The sequence below is a fragment of the Puntigrus tetrazona genome, chromosome 9, assembly GCF_018831695.1.
Source record: "Puntigrus tetrazona isolate hp1 chromosome 9, ASM1883169v1, whole genome shotgun sequence".
Lineage (NCBI taxonomy): Eukaryota > Metazoa > Chordata > Actinopteri > Cypriniformes > Cyprinidae > Puntigrus > Puntigrus tetrazona.
The window spans coordinates 5,824,847-5,845,510 of NC_056707.1; the positions used below are offsets into that span (position 1 = coordinate 5,824,847).

Genomic DNA, 20,664 nt, shown 5'->3' on the forward strand with positions numbered 1-20,664 from the left:
GCTCGTTAATCTGGGTTGCATGTTAATTGCCAATTAAATTAAAGTGCGTTTTAACCACTAATGGCAGAAAAACAGCACACACAATTTGTTCTGGAGAGAGTTCTGTCACCAGTATTGTACTCTGCACTGAGGCTGAACAAATCTGAAGTAGCCCTAATCTATTCCTTATGTAAGCAAGATCAGTCAATAACAAAACCTGTTTCTGTTTAAATATTCTCATCTCAAATCTACACTTTTTATGTAACCAATTAAAAACTTGTTACAATCAAGACCCCAAATGAGACCTCATTAAGGCTGGTATCGTCTCGAAACTCTTCTAATTGGTTACCGAAACACTGTCCAGATCTGACTAGTAACAATCGTTTTGGAAGCAGAATTGTGATTGGCTACTTATCAGCCAACTGTGGAGGAACATTTTGCTTAGCAACCGGACAGAGGCTACTTGTAGCGCTTATTGCTCTGGTTGTCTTTGCGCATAGTTGAGCTTTTGTGAAGCCGCGACTGTGTTGAGATCACACACGCTTATCAGGACGTCGTGATTCGGACGCAATGCAGGCTTAAATCCGATGTTGCAGATTGTGTCCTTATACAACTTTTCAGTTACGTAAGCTTTTGTTGAGTTAAAAAGCGAGAGTTGAGGTTCCAGGGGTGAAGTTTTTCCCAGAACCGAAAGCTAAATAAAGTGAGCATGTCCTGTTCAGTCCTCACAGGACCTTAAACTGACAGAAAACAACAGGACCCTTAGTATAAACTGTAATATAATCCCATTAATGTGCGCTTTGTTAGAAAGACCTAAAGCGCTTGTGGTACAGGAAGTGAAAAGGCATTTTTATAAGACATATTTAAAGTCATGTTTCCAGTAATTTGCAATCAGAAGTAAAAAAGGGGAGAAGGCAGTTCAGAGGGTTTAAAAGCAGAATTGAGCAGGTTGTGCGTGTGTGTGTGTGTTGAGCAGTTACACAAAGATTTCATTCACAAATGTAAACTGTTTATTTGCGATTTTATTGTTGGGACTGCTGTTTTAGATACTGTAAATTATCTTAAGTCTTCAGAAAGAACCCTAAACTAGTCCTACAGTTTACAAGAAGCCCTGTGTTTATACTGCCTTTATGTTCTGTGGTTAAGCATGTGACCTCTCCTGAGCCTCGGTTTGGTTGTTTAGGATATTAGTCCTCATTGAGAGAAAGCCGTAATGAATGCTCCGCCATGTCAACACAGTTGAAATAAGGCTCTTTCAATGATTCTGGGGGTTAGAGGTCAATATGAAGTGGTTGTTAGGCAAACGGTTTGGGAGGAGGTAAACAATCCCATGTCGCTTTCACTTTGGCTATCCAGGAAAAAAGGATAATAGGTCAGTGCTTGTCTTAACCTGTGATAGATGTTCACCCATGTGCTGGAGCTTCACTTAGGTTTGAGACGTTAGACTTATGCTTTCTTTTTTAAAATGTCCTTCATCTGTCCCTGCGCGCTTGTCATAGATGATCCGAGGTATTTTTAGCATTCACTGGACTCTTCCTGTGTGATAGATGGAGAATCACAGGACCTCAGATCAGAGCATAAGCCTCTTTGATTTCTCATTTCTGCTGGGCAGCTTCAGCTGTGACGGCTCTATGTAACCGTGAGCGCTGCATGACTCATCAGTCTTAACCTTCTACAAGGTGCCGATTTCTCCAAATCCACTAGTGGAACAGTGCTGATATTGAGCTCTCTGCTATTTAATATGTAATCAAACGGCTTGAATTTAGGGAGTGACATATACTTATTCCCAATTTAAGTATATGCTCAATAGGCTGTATTATATTAATAACTATATTCCAGGTGTGCTTCCTTTCCATTCAATGTCATTTTTGTTATTTATTTAGTTTGATTTGGTGTTTTACTTTACCTTTTCATTTAATTCAGTTAACTTTTTCAAGTACTTATATATATTTTTAGTTTCAATCGCTGTATAAATAAGTATTTATAAATACATAATTAATATACTAAAAATATAATCAATCTTTTTGACAGCGCAGTTTCAAAACTGTCATTATCCTGATTCTATGAAGGTTTATGTAAATTAATTTATTTTTATTTGTTTGTACAGACAATTGCAGGCAATAAACCATAATTTCTCCTTTCACTTAAAATCTGCATTTTACCTTAAATTATCTTGCTTCTTATTTCTAGCGCAGAAACAGAAATATGTCTAAATATGTCTAATGTGCATGTTATTTTGTTTAGTTTTTTTAAGCAGCTTCGTTTTGGCAGAAGTTGTCATGTTTCTCAGTAGCAAACTCAGTCCCACAGTCTCAGCGCTGAAACTTGTTTGTATAGAAGTACTCCCATGCCGCCTGTGGCTGTCACGGCAGAAAAAAACTTTGCTCCTGTAGGTTGATGTAGAATTTCCTCTTCCAGCCTGTGTCTATCAGGATTTGATGGAGTATTGTGAATGTTACACTCTCTACGTCAGCACTAGATCTCCATGAGAACTCAGATGTGACGTAAAAGGCCCAGTGATCTCAAGGTGTGACTGTGCCCAGACAGTAGAAGTCTGGAGAGTCAGAGTAGATTTATCTTTGCTATCTTAATCACGAGAATAGCATTGGGGGTGAATGGAGTGTCCACCTCGATCGTTTTATGAAAAGTAAATTTCACACACGTAAGAGTCTATATCCTGTATAAACCAATAAATTGGAACTTAGGTTTTACTGCAAAGTTTGAAGTGACCTTTATTCTGTAATGCTGGTTTATGTAAATCCTTAATGTACTTTAATCTCATTAAATTGCACAGCGGCCTCAGTCCATTTATTACGAGTGCCCTTTCTGCATTTGTTTACACCACCCAGTTAGCTAAAATGTCAAACATGAAATTGAAGTAATGCAGTTGTCTTTCAGGAAAACAAAAAACAAGACTGGAGATCGTATTCTGGTCTGTTTTTATGTGCAGGTGTAGATCCGTCACTGCAGATAGAACACAGGATCCCAAACATCGTCACAAGTGGCCCATCAGGCTCCAAACCCAACAAGCTTGGGTGGCAAACTCAAGGGATAGGCAGCTTCAGATCCAGGTACAAAAGCGGTTCTCTGTTAAGCTCTGTAATCATGAGGACAAGCACCACAGACACAGACTCTTGTGAAAAGAAGTGCTCTTCAGCAGAATACAAGAGTACTTATTCTGAAATTATTATACTTTACAAAAAGTGTATAAATTTGTATCATTTAATATGCAAAATAACAAAAAATATATAGTTACATTTATATTAAATGCACTGTTTTAACCACTTTATGTAACTTCATAATTACTTAAGCATTTGCTGTATGATAAACTACAATATGTAATAAATGCATCTACTGAATTTTTGTATCTGATTTAAACTATGTTTGTATTTGTATTATGAAATGTATTTAAATATATTAGTAATGTAAAGTCAATAATATAGCAATTTGTAATAAAGGGCATTTTAAGACACACCTTACCTCTTTAACCATTAATATTATATTGTGCTATATTATAAATTTGCTGCATAACACTGCATATTCAGTACAATAAAGCATATTTTTAGGGTCAGTATCGCGGTAAATCGATTTGAATGAATCGCCAGCACCACGAGCGTTAAGGAAAGCAGGCACTTTGGAGAGAAGAGGATATTATTATTACTGTGTTATTCCTATCATATAGACATTTAGGATTTGAAAATGCCCATTCTCTGATGTCTGGCACTATAATGCGTCCCCACAGACCTTCATACAGAAAAGCCGTTACAAGCAGCCTTGGCAAGTATAAAGAGAGAAAGATGCGATGCCACTCCAAGAGGCGCTCTGTTTTAGTGCAGTCTTCAGTTGAAGCATGCACTCCCCCAGGTAAACACACACACACACTTAGGGGATTTTATGGGAGCGCTTTCTATAGCAGAAATGTTTTGGAAGCATTTTTTCTTTATATTTTTTCATTCTCCAGCTGACAACGAGTTGACAATGTGCGTTTCAGTCCCTGATATGATCAAGATGTTTTGATCTTCTGAGCCCTTAGAGAACAATGCATAGCTTTCTGAATAAAAGCCTCATTATTTACACAAAGAGAACAGCCTCTATCCGCTCAGTTCCCAGACCACCTTCCCTGCACGCCTGCATATGGAGATGTTTAACAAAGTTCCAGCTTCACTGACCCACTGGCTGTAGATTTAGCTCTAGTTTATCACACAAGCGTCAGCTATCACTAAGCGGACGTTCAGAGATTGAAAGCAACATCTTGTTTTTAAATTAAGCTCATGTGACTGATTTTCATATTAACTGATTCCCTTGGAGGAAAGCATGACACAAATGGGGCGCTTGTTGACAGTCACGGTATAGAGCTCTAACATTTGCGTGGACAGCTCAGATCATTTCTTAGATTTTTAAGAGAAAAATACTTGAGTTCATATTGAAATCCCTGACTCTTAATAACAAACCTTGGTGTTGTGTGAATTTTGAGCACAGTTTGAAACATTATTATTATTAAACTCGATAGGAAGCATTGAGATTACTGTTGTAAACGACAAACCTCCATTGGCCCCTACATTTTAATCGTATTTGCTGTCTTGAAGAGAAAAAACTTGTCGTGAAATCATATTTCAATAATTACAACTCTCAAAATTGATTTCAGCTGCATTTTATTGATAGAAAAGTTTACAGATCCTAAATGCTGCTAGCATGAACAGTGCCTTCTGCTGTAATATATTCAGATTAGGGCTTCTCTTTAATAATCAGGCTTAGTCTATCAAAATTGTAATGATCGCGCAAAAAAGATTTTCAGCGCGTGCAAAGCGTTAAGTGTCATTCATCGATCACAAATGTGGCTTATCATCTGGAACTTGTAAGCAGTAGCGTCATTACCCTTGCCCTTATTCAGATTTACAGGTATTTAAAATACACCATGCTGGAGGAAGGCTAAAGAAAGCAGGATGCAAATAAATATGGTTGCATATATAGAAAAAGAGAGATTGATTGGCTATTCTGAAGAGTTTTATGATCGGTTTTCCATTCTTATTGGTTATTTAGTGTAATAACTGGATTGATCTTGTTATAACAATGAGACTATCTTTGGGCTTATTGGCTGGTTGTTTTATGTCTGGTGATTTCTTTATTACCTTGCATCTTGCGGTTGAAAAAACTCATCTCTCTCCTCGTGTTTGTGTAACGTCTTTGCCTTTGTCCATCAATTTGGATTACATTATTATCTCTCCTGTTAGTTCAGCATTAATGAGTCTCTGATTCTTGGTGTCCTGATGCACTCTTCTGTCCTTCTTCGGTCAGAATGATGAAGTCAGTGAAAGGTCAAGCGAGATTAAAGGTTCAAGGTGAGGTCAGATCAGCATAGCGGGCCCATTCAGGGTCACCCCCCTGTAGGAATTGGTCATGGTCCGCTAATTCTTTTGTGCCCTGGATGCAGTAATGCACACTCACACATAAAGTGTCTAAGCTGTCTGATTGCTAACACGGAGATGATCTGATAACCCATCTGGCCTGTCATCAGATACCCTCTCTTCCCTCGCCCCATCCCCTCTGCTTGCATTCTTTCTTGACACTACATAAAAGAAATGGTTCAACCAAAAATGAAAAAAAGATGGCATTATTTACATTTTGATTGCAGATTAAACTATGCAAGTCTTCTGAACAGCTTTGTGTGAGGAACAAATCAAAATTCAAGGCGTTAATTGCCAGAAAAATGCTATAAATGCTTTGAAATCCTACCCTTCAGTTCTACCCCATTACAAATAGTATTTTCCCTGCCTATAATCAAACATTTCCTCTAGCAATCAGTCATGTAACATGCAAAGAACCAGTGGAGTTTGGTATAAGCTGACATCAAACCTCATAAACCTAGCTTTATTACAGTGTGACTGATTTGATTTAAGCTTCTGTCTGGATCAAGCCCGACTTGCAAAATGCTGTCTGACCCACTTTCCTGGCACGTTTTGATGTTGTCTGTCATCTTATGCTGTTCTGCGCATTCATTATCCTGGCTAGCTCCTGGTCTGCTCCGTCCTGTGAGACCTGCGCGTGTTTGTCCTCTGGGCGAGACCTCAGAACTCTTTTCTGTTGGAGTGACTGATAGAGGAGGTTTGGAAAGCAATTATTATTTCAGTTTTAAAGGTCAGGTCTTCCAGTAAAGCAGTTGTTAAGAGCACAGTCTTTCTTCGTTCTGTCTTCTCTTGGCGCACCTACTCATTCCAGTTCATTTCTGCCTCATCCCCTTTCCCTCCTAAGTCGTTTCTCAATTTCTCTCTCAAATCACTTCTCTTCTCCACGACTCTATTTCATGCCCTATTGTCTCCGTCTCTTTCTCTTTCTATCTTGCTCTTTCTGCATCTGTGTCAAGGTTACTCTTAAAGTGCCTGAGGACATGAAGTGAGAATAAATTACAATAATGAGCCTAGTTTTTATATGGGGTTCTTCCATGACTGCCCATAAATTATTAGACATGCAGACATTGCATTGCAGTTGTTTTAAGATGTTCATTAAGAGTGCATTTGTTTAATCGAAAAATAACAATATTGAAAAACTATTTTGCCAATTCTGTTTCTATTTAATATATTTGACTACTCCATCATCAACCCGTTTCAGTTTCAAAATGTAAGTGTCCACTGAAACTAATGCTAAGCTTTGGGGATTTATTCAGGGTACAAGACTGTTTTGCACTAATAATAACAGGTATCAGGCACCCTTGAGTGTGAGTAGACTCTTCCTCTTCACAAGAATTCTGTTTTGAAGAGATACATTAGGCTAATGCCTTTCACATTTAATGCATGACTGTTTGTTGCTCAGTGTCTGTCTCCTAATTTACTGGACACGCTCCATAGTAATTGCTCCTGTGGGTGATTAATTGCATAATTAATGTTAAACGAATCTGCTACCACCTACGGGCTTCTTGTCAGTCAATCTCTCTCTTTTTTGTCTTTTTCGCATTCATTTGTCCCTTCTTTCTCGATTGCAACTTGAATTCTGCATGCGTCTGCGCTTTTTGATGGTGAAAAATATTCAAAACTTTGGAAAATAACTTCTGGAGTGGGTTGTGCGATTTTAATGCGATTGGATGTTGTTGTTTTGTATTTTATTTTGTGGAGCGTTTTAAACATTTATTATGCCTGTATTCACATAATATAGTATGATAGTATGACACTGAATTATTAAATTTCATTGTGTAGCTCATGTTAAGTTTGGCACCTAAGAGTGCGTGACTTGTTGACAATAAGACTTGGCCTGGCGGACACTGAAGTCACAAGTTAAGGTAATTAAATAGTAAATTAAAACTGCTCATTAGTGGTACCGCAGTCTAATGATTATTACAGTTTACTTTTCTAACAGAGTTAGTCGATTGTAAATCCAGTTGGTTCTTTCTAATTTTGTTACACTTTTAAATCTCTGCAGAAGATGCCTTGTGCGTGATGAAATAGTACAGATGGTTTAGCTATATGACATATTTTATTCATTAATTGGTGGACATCTGTTATTTTGGCATTACGTTTATGATGTATTTATAATAGGGAAATGATGTAGTCATGTGTGTTGCCATAACTACAGGTCTCACATGCTTTGTTTCTGACCACATGAGCATTGCGTCATATGTATTTTCCAGCTTAACCCCGGCACGTTTTCATCAAAGTTATATATTAGCCTGGACTGAGAACAAACGCTTTTTGCTTTCTCTTCCATAACAATCATATATTAGACCTCATGAAGTTTCTGATGGATGTTTTATTTATTTTATTGCATTTTACGGCACAATAGTTACAAAAAAAGTATGTTTAAAGCTTTAAAAAAAAGACTGAAAAAGATTTTACTTATTTGACATCGTAGATAGTTAATGTATTCACTTGAGGAGAACTGGCTTCATCCATCCACTACCAGCTGATTAAGAGATGCTGGGCAAGAATCTGCCAAAGAAAAATTTGACATTTTCCTTGACTTTTGTAGGTCATTGCATAGTATTTTAATATCATATCTTTATTTCTGGAAGAGGAAGAAAAAGGCAGATTTTTAGATGGGTTAGATCAAGGGTTATAACTAGAGTTATGTAATGCATTGATTGTTTGAGGTCTTGCGGCTATAAAGTAATCAGCCTCTTGACACGTTATCCAACTAAGTGAGTCTCAATGTAAAGTCTTTTTCATATTCCCATATCAGTTATAATGTGAGAGGTTCAGAGATCTGCATAATCTAGATTCAAAACAAACTGTAAAAGATATTAAGAGTTTTACCAGAACAGTATGTCCAAAAATTTTATTTGACTTTGGCTCGTAAGTAACATCCTATCAACTACATTCTTGACTTCATTCGAAAATTAATCAATGACAAAATGATTCAATGACAAAAGACAAAGGTCCAGGATGGCTTCCATTTCAAATACTTTCTCAGTTTACTTGATCTCTGTTTTATAAATTCTGTTTCTCAAATCACTACGCGTTAACATTGTGCTGTTTTTTTAAATGACACAGAGTTGATATTGAAGTAAAACTGTCCCACCTCACCATCAGCCCTCTTGTTCTTGCCCTCCCAGACACCTCCTCTGCATCGGAAGACGAAGGTTCGCTGCGCCGGCAGGGACGGATCGCCTCCTCGTCTCCATACCAGGCACATCCTAGCGTAGAGCACTGGTTCAACAGAGTCATCCAGGGCTCCTCCACCTCATCGTCCGCATCCTCCACCTCCTCCCACCCGGAGAAGACCCCCATCACGCCACAAACACCACCTCTGCCCCGGCGGCCACCGTACTGGCAGACCTCATGGCTCACACACAGCTAGGTCAGTACTCGCCGCTGCAGCTATCCTCAGAACAGACCTTCAGCCTCTCGGTTTTAGACACACAAAGAGATGTTTAGCAGATTGTTGCGTGCAGCTCTTTCCATACAATGAAAGTGAATAGAGATTGAGCCTCCGAAACTCCAAAATTATGAAAGATTTAGATCCATATTTACGGATATTTATTAGAATGCTTTCTAAAGAATTATGTGACTATGAAGACTGGAGAAGTGATGCTTTAAATTCAGCATTGCATCACAACAATAAATCAAATATTAAAATATATTCATCTAGATAACACTTACATTGACATTAACATTTATTATAATATATTAATTGCATCCAAAATAAATGCTTTTGTGTACATGATATATGTGTGAGTACTGTGCATATTTATCATGTATATATAAATATAAAAAAAATTAGTTTATATATTGTACATTAAATATGTTTATAAATAATTTTTCTAAATATATACTGTCAATGTCTTTATATATACATATACATATAGAAATATGCAGTACACACACATATTATATATATATATATATATATATATATATATATATATATATATATATATATATATAAACATTTATTTTTGATCACGATTAATTGCGATTAATTAACAGTTTTACCGTATATTTTGATCAAATAAATGCAGCCTGGGTGAGCATGATATACTTTAAAAACATAAAAACTCTTGCTGACCTCAAACTTCTAAACAGTAGTGGACTTGACAGGTGAAGTCTGGCTATCTGTGTGTTGATCCGCTAGCTAAACTAGCGCTAATAACCAAAAACTGAGCTCATGCTGGTCTTTATAGCTGTGTACTGATCTCTGATTCTGATAACCCTGTCTTACTCCTAAGTGCAAAATTTTCAGCGGGCTTAAGCAAGGTTTCTGTTACAGCTCAGTGAGTTAAAAACAAAGTATAGATCTTGCGTTCATCTCTATAGTTGCCCATTTGTGCATGTTTATAGCACAGGGAGCACTTTGCTGCTCTGCCGCCGCTCACGGCGATGATAAAAATCATGGCTCTTAATGTCCTGGCTGCATGCTTGCATGTGCACAGGTTGGTTTTTAACTTTTTTTCACTGTACTGGCATATCTTTAGGGTCCTGAAGCCAATCTGTGCAGATAAAGCCGGCATTGGCCTTGTTAGTTTGACAGGCAAACAAAAGATCTGAGCAGGTTCCAGTTCTGCTGTAAAAGAATCATTTTGGCAACCTTCGCTGTTAACTTGAGTCCTGTTAAAGGAATATCTCACACAGTACTCACCGTCATATTGTTCCAAGCTCATGATATTTCCTGTAAAAAGTGAAAAAAAGAACGATTTGAAAGTAAATGGAGATCAAGCTGCAAATATGGCAAAAGCACCATGAAAGTATCATAAAAGTAGTTCAATGTATATGTTTATATTTTACCTTAACACAGGGCTGTATTTCAAAATGACAAAATGCCACAAACATGCCAGTTTATTAATTGAACATTCTGTTACTCTATACAGTGAAACACTGTACATTCACTGGGACATACTGTATAATTTTAAAGTAAAATACTGATATATTTTTGAAATCATTTCCTATTATTAATATGACTTCTTCAACTTCTGTATATTAATATCTTCTTCAGCTTGAGACTTACCTGATGAGCTTTGATTTAAGTCGTCTTTAGCATTTTAAAGTCCAGTGCCAGTATATGTAAAAATAAATATTATTTACAAAATAAATCATTTTTGTTATTTACGTGTATTGCCATTAGTTAAGTTAATTAAATATTAAACCCTTATTAAAAATTAAACCCTTTTTACCATAAATGTAAAGCATTACATTTTTTTTACATCAAAGGTTTGATGACAGCAGCTGCCTTTTTTAGGCTTTAAAATGTTTTCTGAAATCATCCAGTTTGTTAGGCCTCAAACGTAATAAAGGATTGCGAACTTTTTTGAAAAGTTTTAAACAGCCCCTCACCGCTGTGTGATTTCAGTGTATGAACTGGAACAGAATAACATTTTTGAACACATTCACTTTACTCAGCTGCTCCGCTCTTTACAGAGTTCTGCTTAGAAACATTTGCATTCCCCTTATCTCTCGTCTCCTCCTCTTTCTTTCACCCTGGAGCCGGCCCTGGGCGCTCACTGTAAATAACCTCAGATTTCACACAGTGTCAGAGCGGCTCTGTGGGTCCACTGTTCTAAAGCAGCCTGCCAGACAAACCCAGCTGTAAGAGGGAAGATTAAATGCAAAACAGCTGCGCGCTGGTTAATAGTGTGGAAATCACTTGTATGTGAAAGACTATAAAGCTTCTCTATTGGGCGTTAAGAATGAGACGGACAGTAACCATCACGTGGAAAAGAAAAAAGACGCGAACTGTCTGAAATAGATGTTACATGTAATGTAAAGCAACAAACATTTAGCTAATCAGAACATACTTGATGTTTAATTTCCATGTCTGTTTGTTTTTGCCATTTGTCATTTGAATTTTGGACCAGTGAGATTTTATGGCAGGCCCTTAAATCCTTTAAGTTATCGGTTTGATCATTTCTCGTGGGTTTGATCTCGGTCCACCATGCATTGTTATACTTTTGTCCTCCACTCACCTTTGACCTTTGGCACCTCATGACGAGACAACCACAGTGCACCCCGGATGTGTGACAGGCCTGTCGGGCGCTCGGTGCATGCGGAGCGTCCGCAGGTGGCATCAGTCGAGGGCTTCACGCGGATACACACACACCAGCGTGATGGAGACCGCCCGATGGTGAGTCCCCTAAAGCTTCAGCCTGCTGGCACGCGACCTGTCTCACGCGTCTCTCCTGTGAGAAAGAGGGAATATCATGTCATCTCTCCACAGATGTGTTTTAGCGTTTGAGGCTCAAGCTAAAAAAACACTTTACATAAACGTAAAGTCATTCAGGATCTTTTTTTGCAGTTCGTATCCAGTGAAAAAAGAGTGGGATATTTTCGCCCGTTTTTTCGTATATGTTCCTGCTTGTTGAAGCCACATAGCGTCATGTCATCAGCATGCTGGTTTTTAAGCTCACTAATAAGAGAAAAAGTCTGTCATCGTCTGCTCACCCGCATGTCACTGTAAAATGCAGTCTCCCTATTGTTGATCATTCAAAAAAATGATTTGCAGTTTATTTCGAAATTTCCACCAATTTCTTGTTCTTCTGTAGTGTTGTGTAGCAAAACTGATTAGCAGTTCTTGTATGCATTGTGAACATGCCAGGATTAAACACGTGGAAGCACAACGGACCCTTTTTGAGCGACATTAGGGTATATAGATCATGACTCATCAGTTTTCATTTTTAGAGTGTACTGTCCCTTTAAGACATAGAAGCGGCACATCACAACTATACATCAGGTTCATGATTAACCTGCTTTTCTTTCCTATGGTGCATATGTGTTTAATTATGATCAAGCGCCAAAAAACTAAAAGCGACACATTTTATTTACATTTTTTTCGGACGGAAAGATGATGTCTGTCATTCTCAATTTGAGTCACCTCAGCCCTGTAGAAGCAGCATGCTGTCATGAGCAGCGTGTTTTTATTCACCTTTTCTCTTCTTCAGGCACTGACAGGGGAGATGGGAGGCCACGGATGGTATTTATACACGTTTATTTCAATCTGCCCCTCCTCCTGGTGTCTCTGTGCATCTGTGTCTCAGCTGTGACCTCTGTGTTAAACGCCGTCTGCTTAACTTGTCCACTATGTCATTTTTGGAAATTAATATCATAAGAAAAGTATTTCCTCTTAATGTGTCTCTTTGTCTTTTAATGTTGAAGTATTCTTTCAAGGTCTTTTCACAGCAAGTATAATTGGCTTTGTTTTGATACAGCACTATTGTCTAGAAATATCTGGCACTAAGTTTTAGGTGTGTTTTTGTTGATCTTTTGTGAAAAAAAAGTGCATTTTTGCATACTTAATTACATGTTAATTACAGTTAAATAAAGATGTTATAGTCTAAATTTATATTAAAAGCGTTTAAGTATATCTAAAGTACACCTGACAAGCATTTATTGTACACTTATACTTAAAAGCAATCATTTATTTAAATATATTCATAATTACACATTTTTAATTAAGTTAAAATGTAGTACTTTTTCAAAAATGTATTAATCTTGAATCTAAGATATAATACTACACACACTACAGTAAAAATTACAATCAGTTACTTTACTTGTGCTTTAGTATGTTAAAAATAAAGCGCACTTCAAAGCCTGACAGAAGATAAAGCAGAACGATTTAAATCATAAAACATGCATTACACTTTTTTTTATATCTGATATTATCAGTACAGTACAGTTGTTGTTTATTATATGATTTGGGCTGAAATAGAACATTCTCTACAGCTAAGTGCACTTCTTTTTCACAAGGGAAAGTTAATATTTAAGTAAAAGTGTGAAGAGATAATTAGACAGATGGTCCTTGCTTTTAACAATTAGGTTATGCTATGCTCCATGATTTTATTGTTTTTAATGATGTGCACTTTACATAAATACATTAGTTAAATGTGAATTTGAATCATTATGATATTGTAATACTGCTTGTACTTTGCATGGTATTGCAAAAAATACTATAGAGCTGCAACAGTAAAAAAACATGGTATTATAATATCACCATGTTCATAAGTGGTATATTTTTGTTCATTTTTGTTGGCGAATACAAGCAGGCTGCACGTTAGCCACAGTGTGTTAGTGATAGTGCGTGATCATTATGTTTAATAAGGTTAATATGGCTTATGAGGCAGGACAACAGTAGTTATGTTTGTGGTTATCCTCACGCGAGAGGTGTAATAGGCTTCCTCGGGTCCTGCAGTGAATTCTGGGTACTGAGCACGTGTGAGATGCAGACAGAGAGCGAGGGCAGACAGACAGTGTCTCCTGACGATAGGATGTCAGAGAGCATCTCAGTCATGCATATATACACGACACAGGCCAAAGTATAGATTCATCATGTGAAGATGATCGTTGTGTCTTGATGTTTGGTTCTGTTCTCTCCTAACTATCGCGCGCACTTTGAAGCATTTCATGGGTGATTCTCGTTAACTGTTATAAACCAGCTGAGAAATGTTCCTCAGACATTTTGTTTTTGGTAATGTAACATAATTATTACACTATAAATTACAAAGCTATTTTCTTTTTTTTCTTCATTGTTGTGCATGGGTCATTTTGTGGTGTTTCTGTATGCTAAATTCTAGCATTTTATAAAAAGAACAGTTTATACTGCAATGGAAATTTGCAAAATATGTTCTCCTAAAATACATTATTTTACATTCAATTTTAAGTGTATTATTTTTATTTATTACTTAGTTTGTCTACATTTTTAAATACTTTTCTTCGTATTATGTAAAATAAATAACTATTTATACGTATTATTATTCATGAAATTGCTCAGACATGTTTGCAGCGCTTTTGTAGAATGACCCTGGTGCTCTTGTGATATTGTTTAACATGTATTAACTTATTCATTGAATCTTTTGTCCCTGTGTTTCATGTGAATGGAGTTTTAATCTATTTAAACTATAGTAATCCTAAAGCCCTCTGTAAAGCATATAGAGCACGATCAGACGGACTCTTTCAGAAGAAAGCTCATGAATGGTTGATGAGATGGGTGGCTGGGTAGCGGCTTGTTGCTAGGCAGCATGAGTCCAGCTGCCTCAATCAGAGTCAAGGAGTCTTTGATGCTCTGGGTCAGGTGTCTCTACTGAGCACGCTCAGTACCATCTTAACCAACCCCATGGGCATACGGCCTTACATTGACTGACAGACTGTTGTGTGAAACTGTCCCCACCATCCTTTCACAGTGACCTTTCCCTGCTTTTTATATCTCATCCTCTCCATCTTTCTCTCTCTCTCTCTCTCTCTATGTCCTATCTTCTCCTGACACTATCTCTGTCTAAAGGCGTTTCAGTCAACAGTCGAGTGTCCTCTAAGATTCAGCAGCTCCTAAACACTCTAAAAGGCCAAAGAGACCCCCTTTACGAGAGTTCTTTGTTGATGATTTTGAGGAACTTTTGGACGGTAGGTTACATCTAGAAATCTAATTCACGTGGTGTTTGCTCAGCTAATGATCTTGCTTGTTCAACATTTAAATAGTTTGGTTAAGTGTTCAATGTAAGCTGGTCCTGCAGCATGTTCTTCTGAAACCCTCTACCTCCCAGCTCCACCTGTCTAGGAATGTGTCTCCTTTCACTTTTAGATACAAACTCACTTACCTTGAAATTCACACCACCATTTTGATCAAGTCAGGTGGTGGGCAAAAGAAAGTTAGCACTGACATACCCTCGACCCGAGTCTTTGTATGTGCTCCATGTACCACAGCATAACCGACTGTGACACAATCCATTTATTATGTCGATATTTTACCTATTCGTATGTAATTTTATTTTCTCCAAGAGCTCAAGCATATCCATAGAATGGTGCATCAAGCTAATTGATGAAGAAAAAAAGGCAAACATATCAGATGTGCCCTTGCAGATTACAAGTGATCGAGGGCCTCGAGCGTTTCAGTTCAACCCAGAATGCATCCTTTATCTGCTATAGGGTTTTATAATTATGAAATTGAAATTATGTGGCTAACTGAGGAGAGCTGTACCAATACACTTGGCAGGCAATAAAGTTGGCAAAAAAAAAAAGATTTACTGGCATTAAACTAGGAACCTCAGTCAAATGCTAAATAGTTTAGACTTGAAATTGAGTTCTTTTGTAATGAAATGTCACATCATGGTAGCGAGGACAAACACCAATCACATTTCCTTCAGAGAACATCTCACACTTAATATACTGTATATATATATATATATATATATATATATATATATATATATATATATATATATCACAAAAGGTCTTACAAAAGGGTTTTACAAAAAGAAGAGTTAGATTGAATATCTTTATTTGTAACATTTTGCTATTTAGTCAAAACTGCTTCTGATCCAGGAGACAGGACAATAACATAACAACATATTTGTGAATTGTTTCTACCTGATGTGTGTCATGTCACTGTAAAGGGCTGAAAGCGGTTCTTTTTAGCAAAGACAGGTTAGGTTACTGATGTATATAAATCAGCATATGAAAACTATTTCTCAAAAAGATCATGTGACGGCACTGAAGACTGGAGCAATGACCACTGAAAATTGTCGCAGGAATAAATTCAAACATATATTAAATATATTCATTTTAAGTCATAATAATATTTTTGCAGTTGCAACCTTGGAAAGCAGAGCACACATTTTTCAAAACATAAACAAAACTAAACAAAAAAATGGTATGAATGGTATTGCATTAAAAAAAGTCTTGTTCAAGGTTCTTTATTTGTCACATACGTATTACATACATATTGAGAAAGTGGACCTGTTTACTGAGAGTGTGCAGTTACCTGCTCCTGTTTCTGTGGTAACAGTGACTTCTCTGATTGGTCAATCTCAAGTCAGGATTTTATTCAGCAGTTAAATTGCTGAAATGTTTACAAATTATTGCTCAAGTCAGTTTCTCAGAAAATGAATGGCATGTTTTAACATATACCTTGATTCATATATAATTTGTTTGATTTATATTATTTTAATATTGTGATTATTATTTAATATAGTTGTTATATGCAGTACGGTACAGTGATCCACACATTTGCAGGTTATTAAAGTTATTAAAATGTTTGAGAAACCCTGTGAATCTATCTCTTTTTGTTTAGCTAGCCATTCCTTACATCTCTTGAAAATATGCTGTGAAATATTCTTTTAATATTCTCTTAGCAGCATCATCTCTCTCTCTCTCTCTCTCTCTCTCTCTCTCTCTCTCTCTCTCTCTCTCTCTCTCTCTCTCTCTCTCTCTCTCTCTCTCTCTCTCTCTCTCTCTCTCTCTCTTCTCTCTCTCTCTCTCTCTCTCTCTCTCTCTCTCTCTCTCTCTCTCTCTCTCTCTCTCTCTCTCTCTCTCTCTCTCTCTCTCTCTCTCTCTTTCTTTCTGTTCCAGACACACAAAATCAATCAAATCTATTTTAAGCCGTGTCACATCTCATCCTCGGGATGCATAAGTCACCCTGAGATGCTTAGTGACATTTAAAATAACTCTCACATAAACTCTGCTCCAAAACCCAGCATCTATCATCAAGCCACAGAAATGATATTAAACACTCTATATAGGCAGGAGACTCAACTCGGTAGTGATTTCAATAAGCCAAAACAATAATGCATTTCATAGGTGGCAAATAATAGATTTTTAATTACACTGACTGAATGTCTTAGTATCTGAAAGTTTGTTTATATATAATCCGTCTAAAAATCTGCATAATGTTTATTTGCATAAAGCAAACCGCACGGGGTAAGTTAGTAGAATATAATGGTTGGTGAATATAAGCTTTGTTGTATACGATGCTTTAATATTTCATGCCTGTCTCTGAGATGATTTCTTATCATCTGCAGTCCAGCATCCAGATCCAAACCAGCCGAAGCCCGAGGGGGGTGAGATGAGACCCCTGAATGGGGAGCCTCTGGGGGTGGTCACTAACTGGCCTCCGTCGTTACTGGCCTCTTTACAGCGCTGGGGCACCACGCAACCCAAGAGCCCCTGCCTCACCGCACTGGACAATGCCGGAAAACCCGTCTATACATTAACATACGGTACAGCAGAACCTCCCATTGAATCGAATGCAGCGATAATGTACTCGTTTATATCTTCTTCTTATATTATGCATTTTGCTTTTATTTATGTGTAGTGCTAGTGTACTCATGAACTCTCATTCCTAAGGGAACAGTGTAGGTTTGATTGTGTGTTTTTGTAAATATGTTTCCGTAGGGAAGTTGTGGGCGTTGAGTCAGAAACTTGCCTATACGCTGCTGAACAAACTGAGCACCAGGAATGAACCACTGCTGCGGCCTGGAGACAGAGTGAGTGTCCTTTTCATGCACTTTCACATCCTTTTACACCTTGCATTAACTGTCCATTCTGTCATGCAAGATCCCGTTCCCCGCAGGATCCTGTCTTCTTTCATCACTGATCAAAGACATAGCAGGTTACCATAAAGTCATGTTCAAACAAACTAGTAGACTAAGTAGGCTTAGTAAATGTAAGTAAGTCCCAATTTCAATTCTCATACACTTTTCTAAGCTATTTTGTGATATCAAAAAGAAAAAAAAATCCAATAAGAAACTGTGTTAAAATAACAGAATTAACCAAAACCATTTAGTTTGACCATGTTTAGCTAAATTTTAATACAATTTAAATGACATGACCAACTTGGGTGCTGTGATAGTTTTATTATTAACTAAAATTATTTAAAACATTGTTTTGTTAAGAGAAATATTAGATTTAAAAACCTAGATTAAATCTTACATGACAATTAGAAATGTTTTAGTTTTATTTATATAAATGTGTGTGCGTTTGCACAGAATACAAGTAACACAAAAACAGTAGCAGTGAATAACCTTAAAGGACAGTTCACCCAAAATGAACATTCTGTCATCATTTACTCACCCTGAAGTTACAAATCTGTATGATTTTCTTTTGTTCTGCGAACACAAAGGAAGATATTTTAAAGAAAGGAAGCAGGCTATTTTGGGTCACCATTGACTTCCATGCTAGGGAAAAAATTACTATAGGAATCAATGGTGACCCAAAACAGACTTACAGACTTTCTTTTTCTTTTTGGGTGAACTATTCCTTTAATGCAAGAGGTTCACATAAATCCTTTGTGTATCTCCGCAGGTTGCACTTGTGTTTCCCAACAATGATCCTGTGATGTTTATGGTGGCGTTTATGGATGCCTTCTGGCGGAGCTGGTGCCTGTGCCCATAGAGGTGCCACTCACTAGAAAGGTATTAATCAGCATTACACCAGCACACAGACAACAAACACCATCAAAGATTTCAACCACGATAGAGCCCCCTGCAGGAAAACACACTATATGACATCCTCACATCACAGCATTATCCTTGAAAAAAGCTTTTATTTTTTTTCAAACTCAAACTACTGTATGGTATGAGCACGAATAGTATACTGCTAATCAAAAAGATAAGTACTGTTTTCTAAGCATTGGTATGTGAGCATACGTGAATAACCAGTCACACGGTCCTTGGGATTTTCTCTTCTGTAAATGACCTGAATGTCTTCTATCTAAAGGTATTGTGAGCTGTCATGAGCTGAAGGCATCAAAGCGCATTAGGTTTGATTAATAGAGCTAATGTTCCTGATGGAGACGACTAATCCTTTAAAATGAAGGACAAGATACCACACACGATGCCTTAATGCCGTGCTAGTGATGAAAGGCGGAGGGGGAGTGAGTGGACTGCAGATGGGTGTTGTATTGATGACTGTGTGTGTCTCTCTCATCAGGATGCAGGCAGTCAGCAGGTGGGGTTTCTGTTGGGCAGCTGTGGGGTCACTCTGGCCCTGACCACTGATGCCTGTCAGAAGGGTCTGCCCAAAGCACAGACCGGAGAAGTTGTCACTTTTAAGGGTGGGTGATCCGTACAAGCCAGCCACTTCATCTCTGTTTAATGCTGCTGTTTCTTCTCCTCGGGTATAAAGCGTGTGTATGTTTTTACAGGCTGGCCACGGCTGCTGTGGTTCGTCACTGACGGAAAGCATGTGGTAAAGCCTCCTAAAGACTGGCATCCTCCATTAAGAGACGCTAGCAACGAGATTGCATACATAGAGGTCAGAAACATTCTTTCTTTCTTTCTGCTTGTCTATCTGTCCATCCATCCATCATCTATCTATCTATCTATCTATCTATCTATCTATCTATCTATCTATCTATCTGCCCATCCATTGATCATTTTATCCCTTTCCTTTTTACTTTTTATCTAATCTGTCTGTCTCTGTCATCCATCCATCCGTCGGTTTATCTGATCATCTATCCATCCGTCTCTCTAACTGTGTGTCTGTCTTTCTGAACGCAGTATAAGACCAGTAAGGAGGGCAGCACTATGGGCATCACGGTGTCTCACTCTGCTATGCTGGCTCACTGTCATGCTCTCACACAGGCCTGCGGATACACAGAGGGTGAGTGTGTGTGTGTGTGTGTGTGTGTGACTTCCACGCAAACACACAGGCTCTTCTGAGACCGGCCACTGCAGGTCTAGAGTGTCCTACTTCCACTCTCTAATTAACCAGACACAGCAGCTCCTGCAGTGAACACACACTCTACCCTCTTCTTCCACCTCTGTATAAACCTTTAAAACTGGTTTGCACATGTAATTGTTATCCAGGGGAACTAAGATTAAAAAAAGGTTTTAATATAATGGTTTATTTGCTGCTGTCACATACATCACACCATTTATTACTGGATTATACACCACAAAATATTTACTGTGATTTTACTCACTGTAGGTGAAATTATAACAAATGTTTTGGACTTCAAGCGAGATGCTGGTCTGTGGCACGGGGTCCTCACGGTAAGTCAGACACATGTTCGATATGTTCGCATACACTCACACTGATACAGAGTTAGATCCCTTCGCGCTCATCCAGCTGTCTTTTGCTTTCTTAACCTGTGTCCCAGCAGCGGCTGTCATGGTGATGTTCAGAGTGTGATGAACCGAATGCACGTGATCAGCATCCCGTGCTCGCTGATGAAGGTCAACCCTCTCTCCTGGATCCAGAAAGTCCACACCTATAAAGGTGAGCCTGTGTGTCATGATCTTTTACCACAGAACTATGACCACTTATGTGTGGATAAATCAAATGAATTAAATAAGATGTAGTTGCTGTTTATTTAAAATTGAAATGTATTTTCTTCAGATTAGGGGCTTTTTATTGGCTCAGTTCCAAGAGTTTATTCCAAACTTCTTTTTATTCCACTGATCTCAAACCTCCGAACAGCAGAGTACTCTATACTCCACGTTTCTTCAGATCATATGTATTATGAAGATTCATTCATAATATTGAAAAAAGACACTTTTGCCAC

The 20,664-nt window shown here is 37.8% G+C and overlaps 1 protein-coding gene across 1 annotated transcript in view; it reads left to right on the forward strand.

Annotated features, from left to right (window-relative positions):
• Positions 1–20,664, forward strand: part of LOC122351459 (disco-interacting protein 2 homolog A-like) — a 48,530-nt gene that overhangs the window by 8,002 nt on the left and 19,864 nt on the right. Inside the window, 14 exon segments of the mRNA XM_043248537.1 lie at positions 2,930–3,050; positions 8,457–8,729; positions 14,403–14,482; positions 14,668–14,724; positions 14,727–14,786; positions 17,180–17,377; positions 17,553–17,644; positions 18,462–18,507; positions 18,510–18,571; positions 19,089–19,212; positions 19,303–19,412; positions 19,658–19,760; positions 20,088–20,152; positions 20,285–20,378. Coding sequence (XP_043104472.1) covers positions 2,930–3,050; positions 8,457–8,729; positions 14,403–14,482; positions 14,668–14,724; positions 14,727–14,786; positions 17,180–17,377; positions 17,553–17,644; positions 18,462–18,507; positions 18,510–18,571; positions 19,089–19,212; positions 19,303–19,412; positions 19,658–19,760; positions 20,088–20,152; positions 20,285–20,378 — 1,485 coding nt within the window.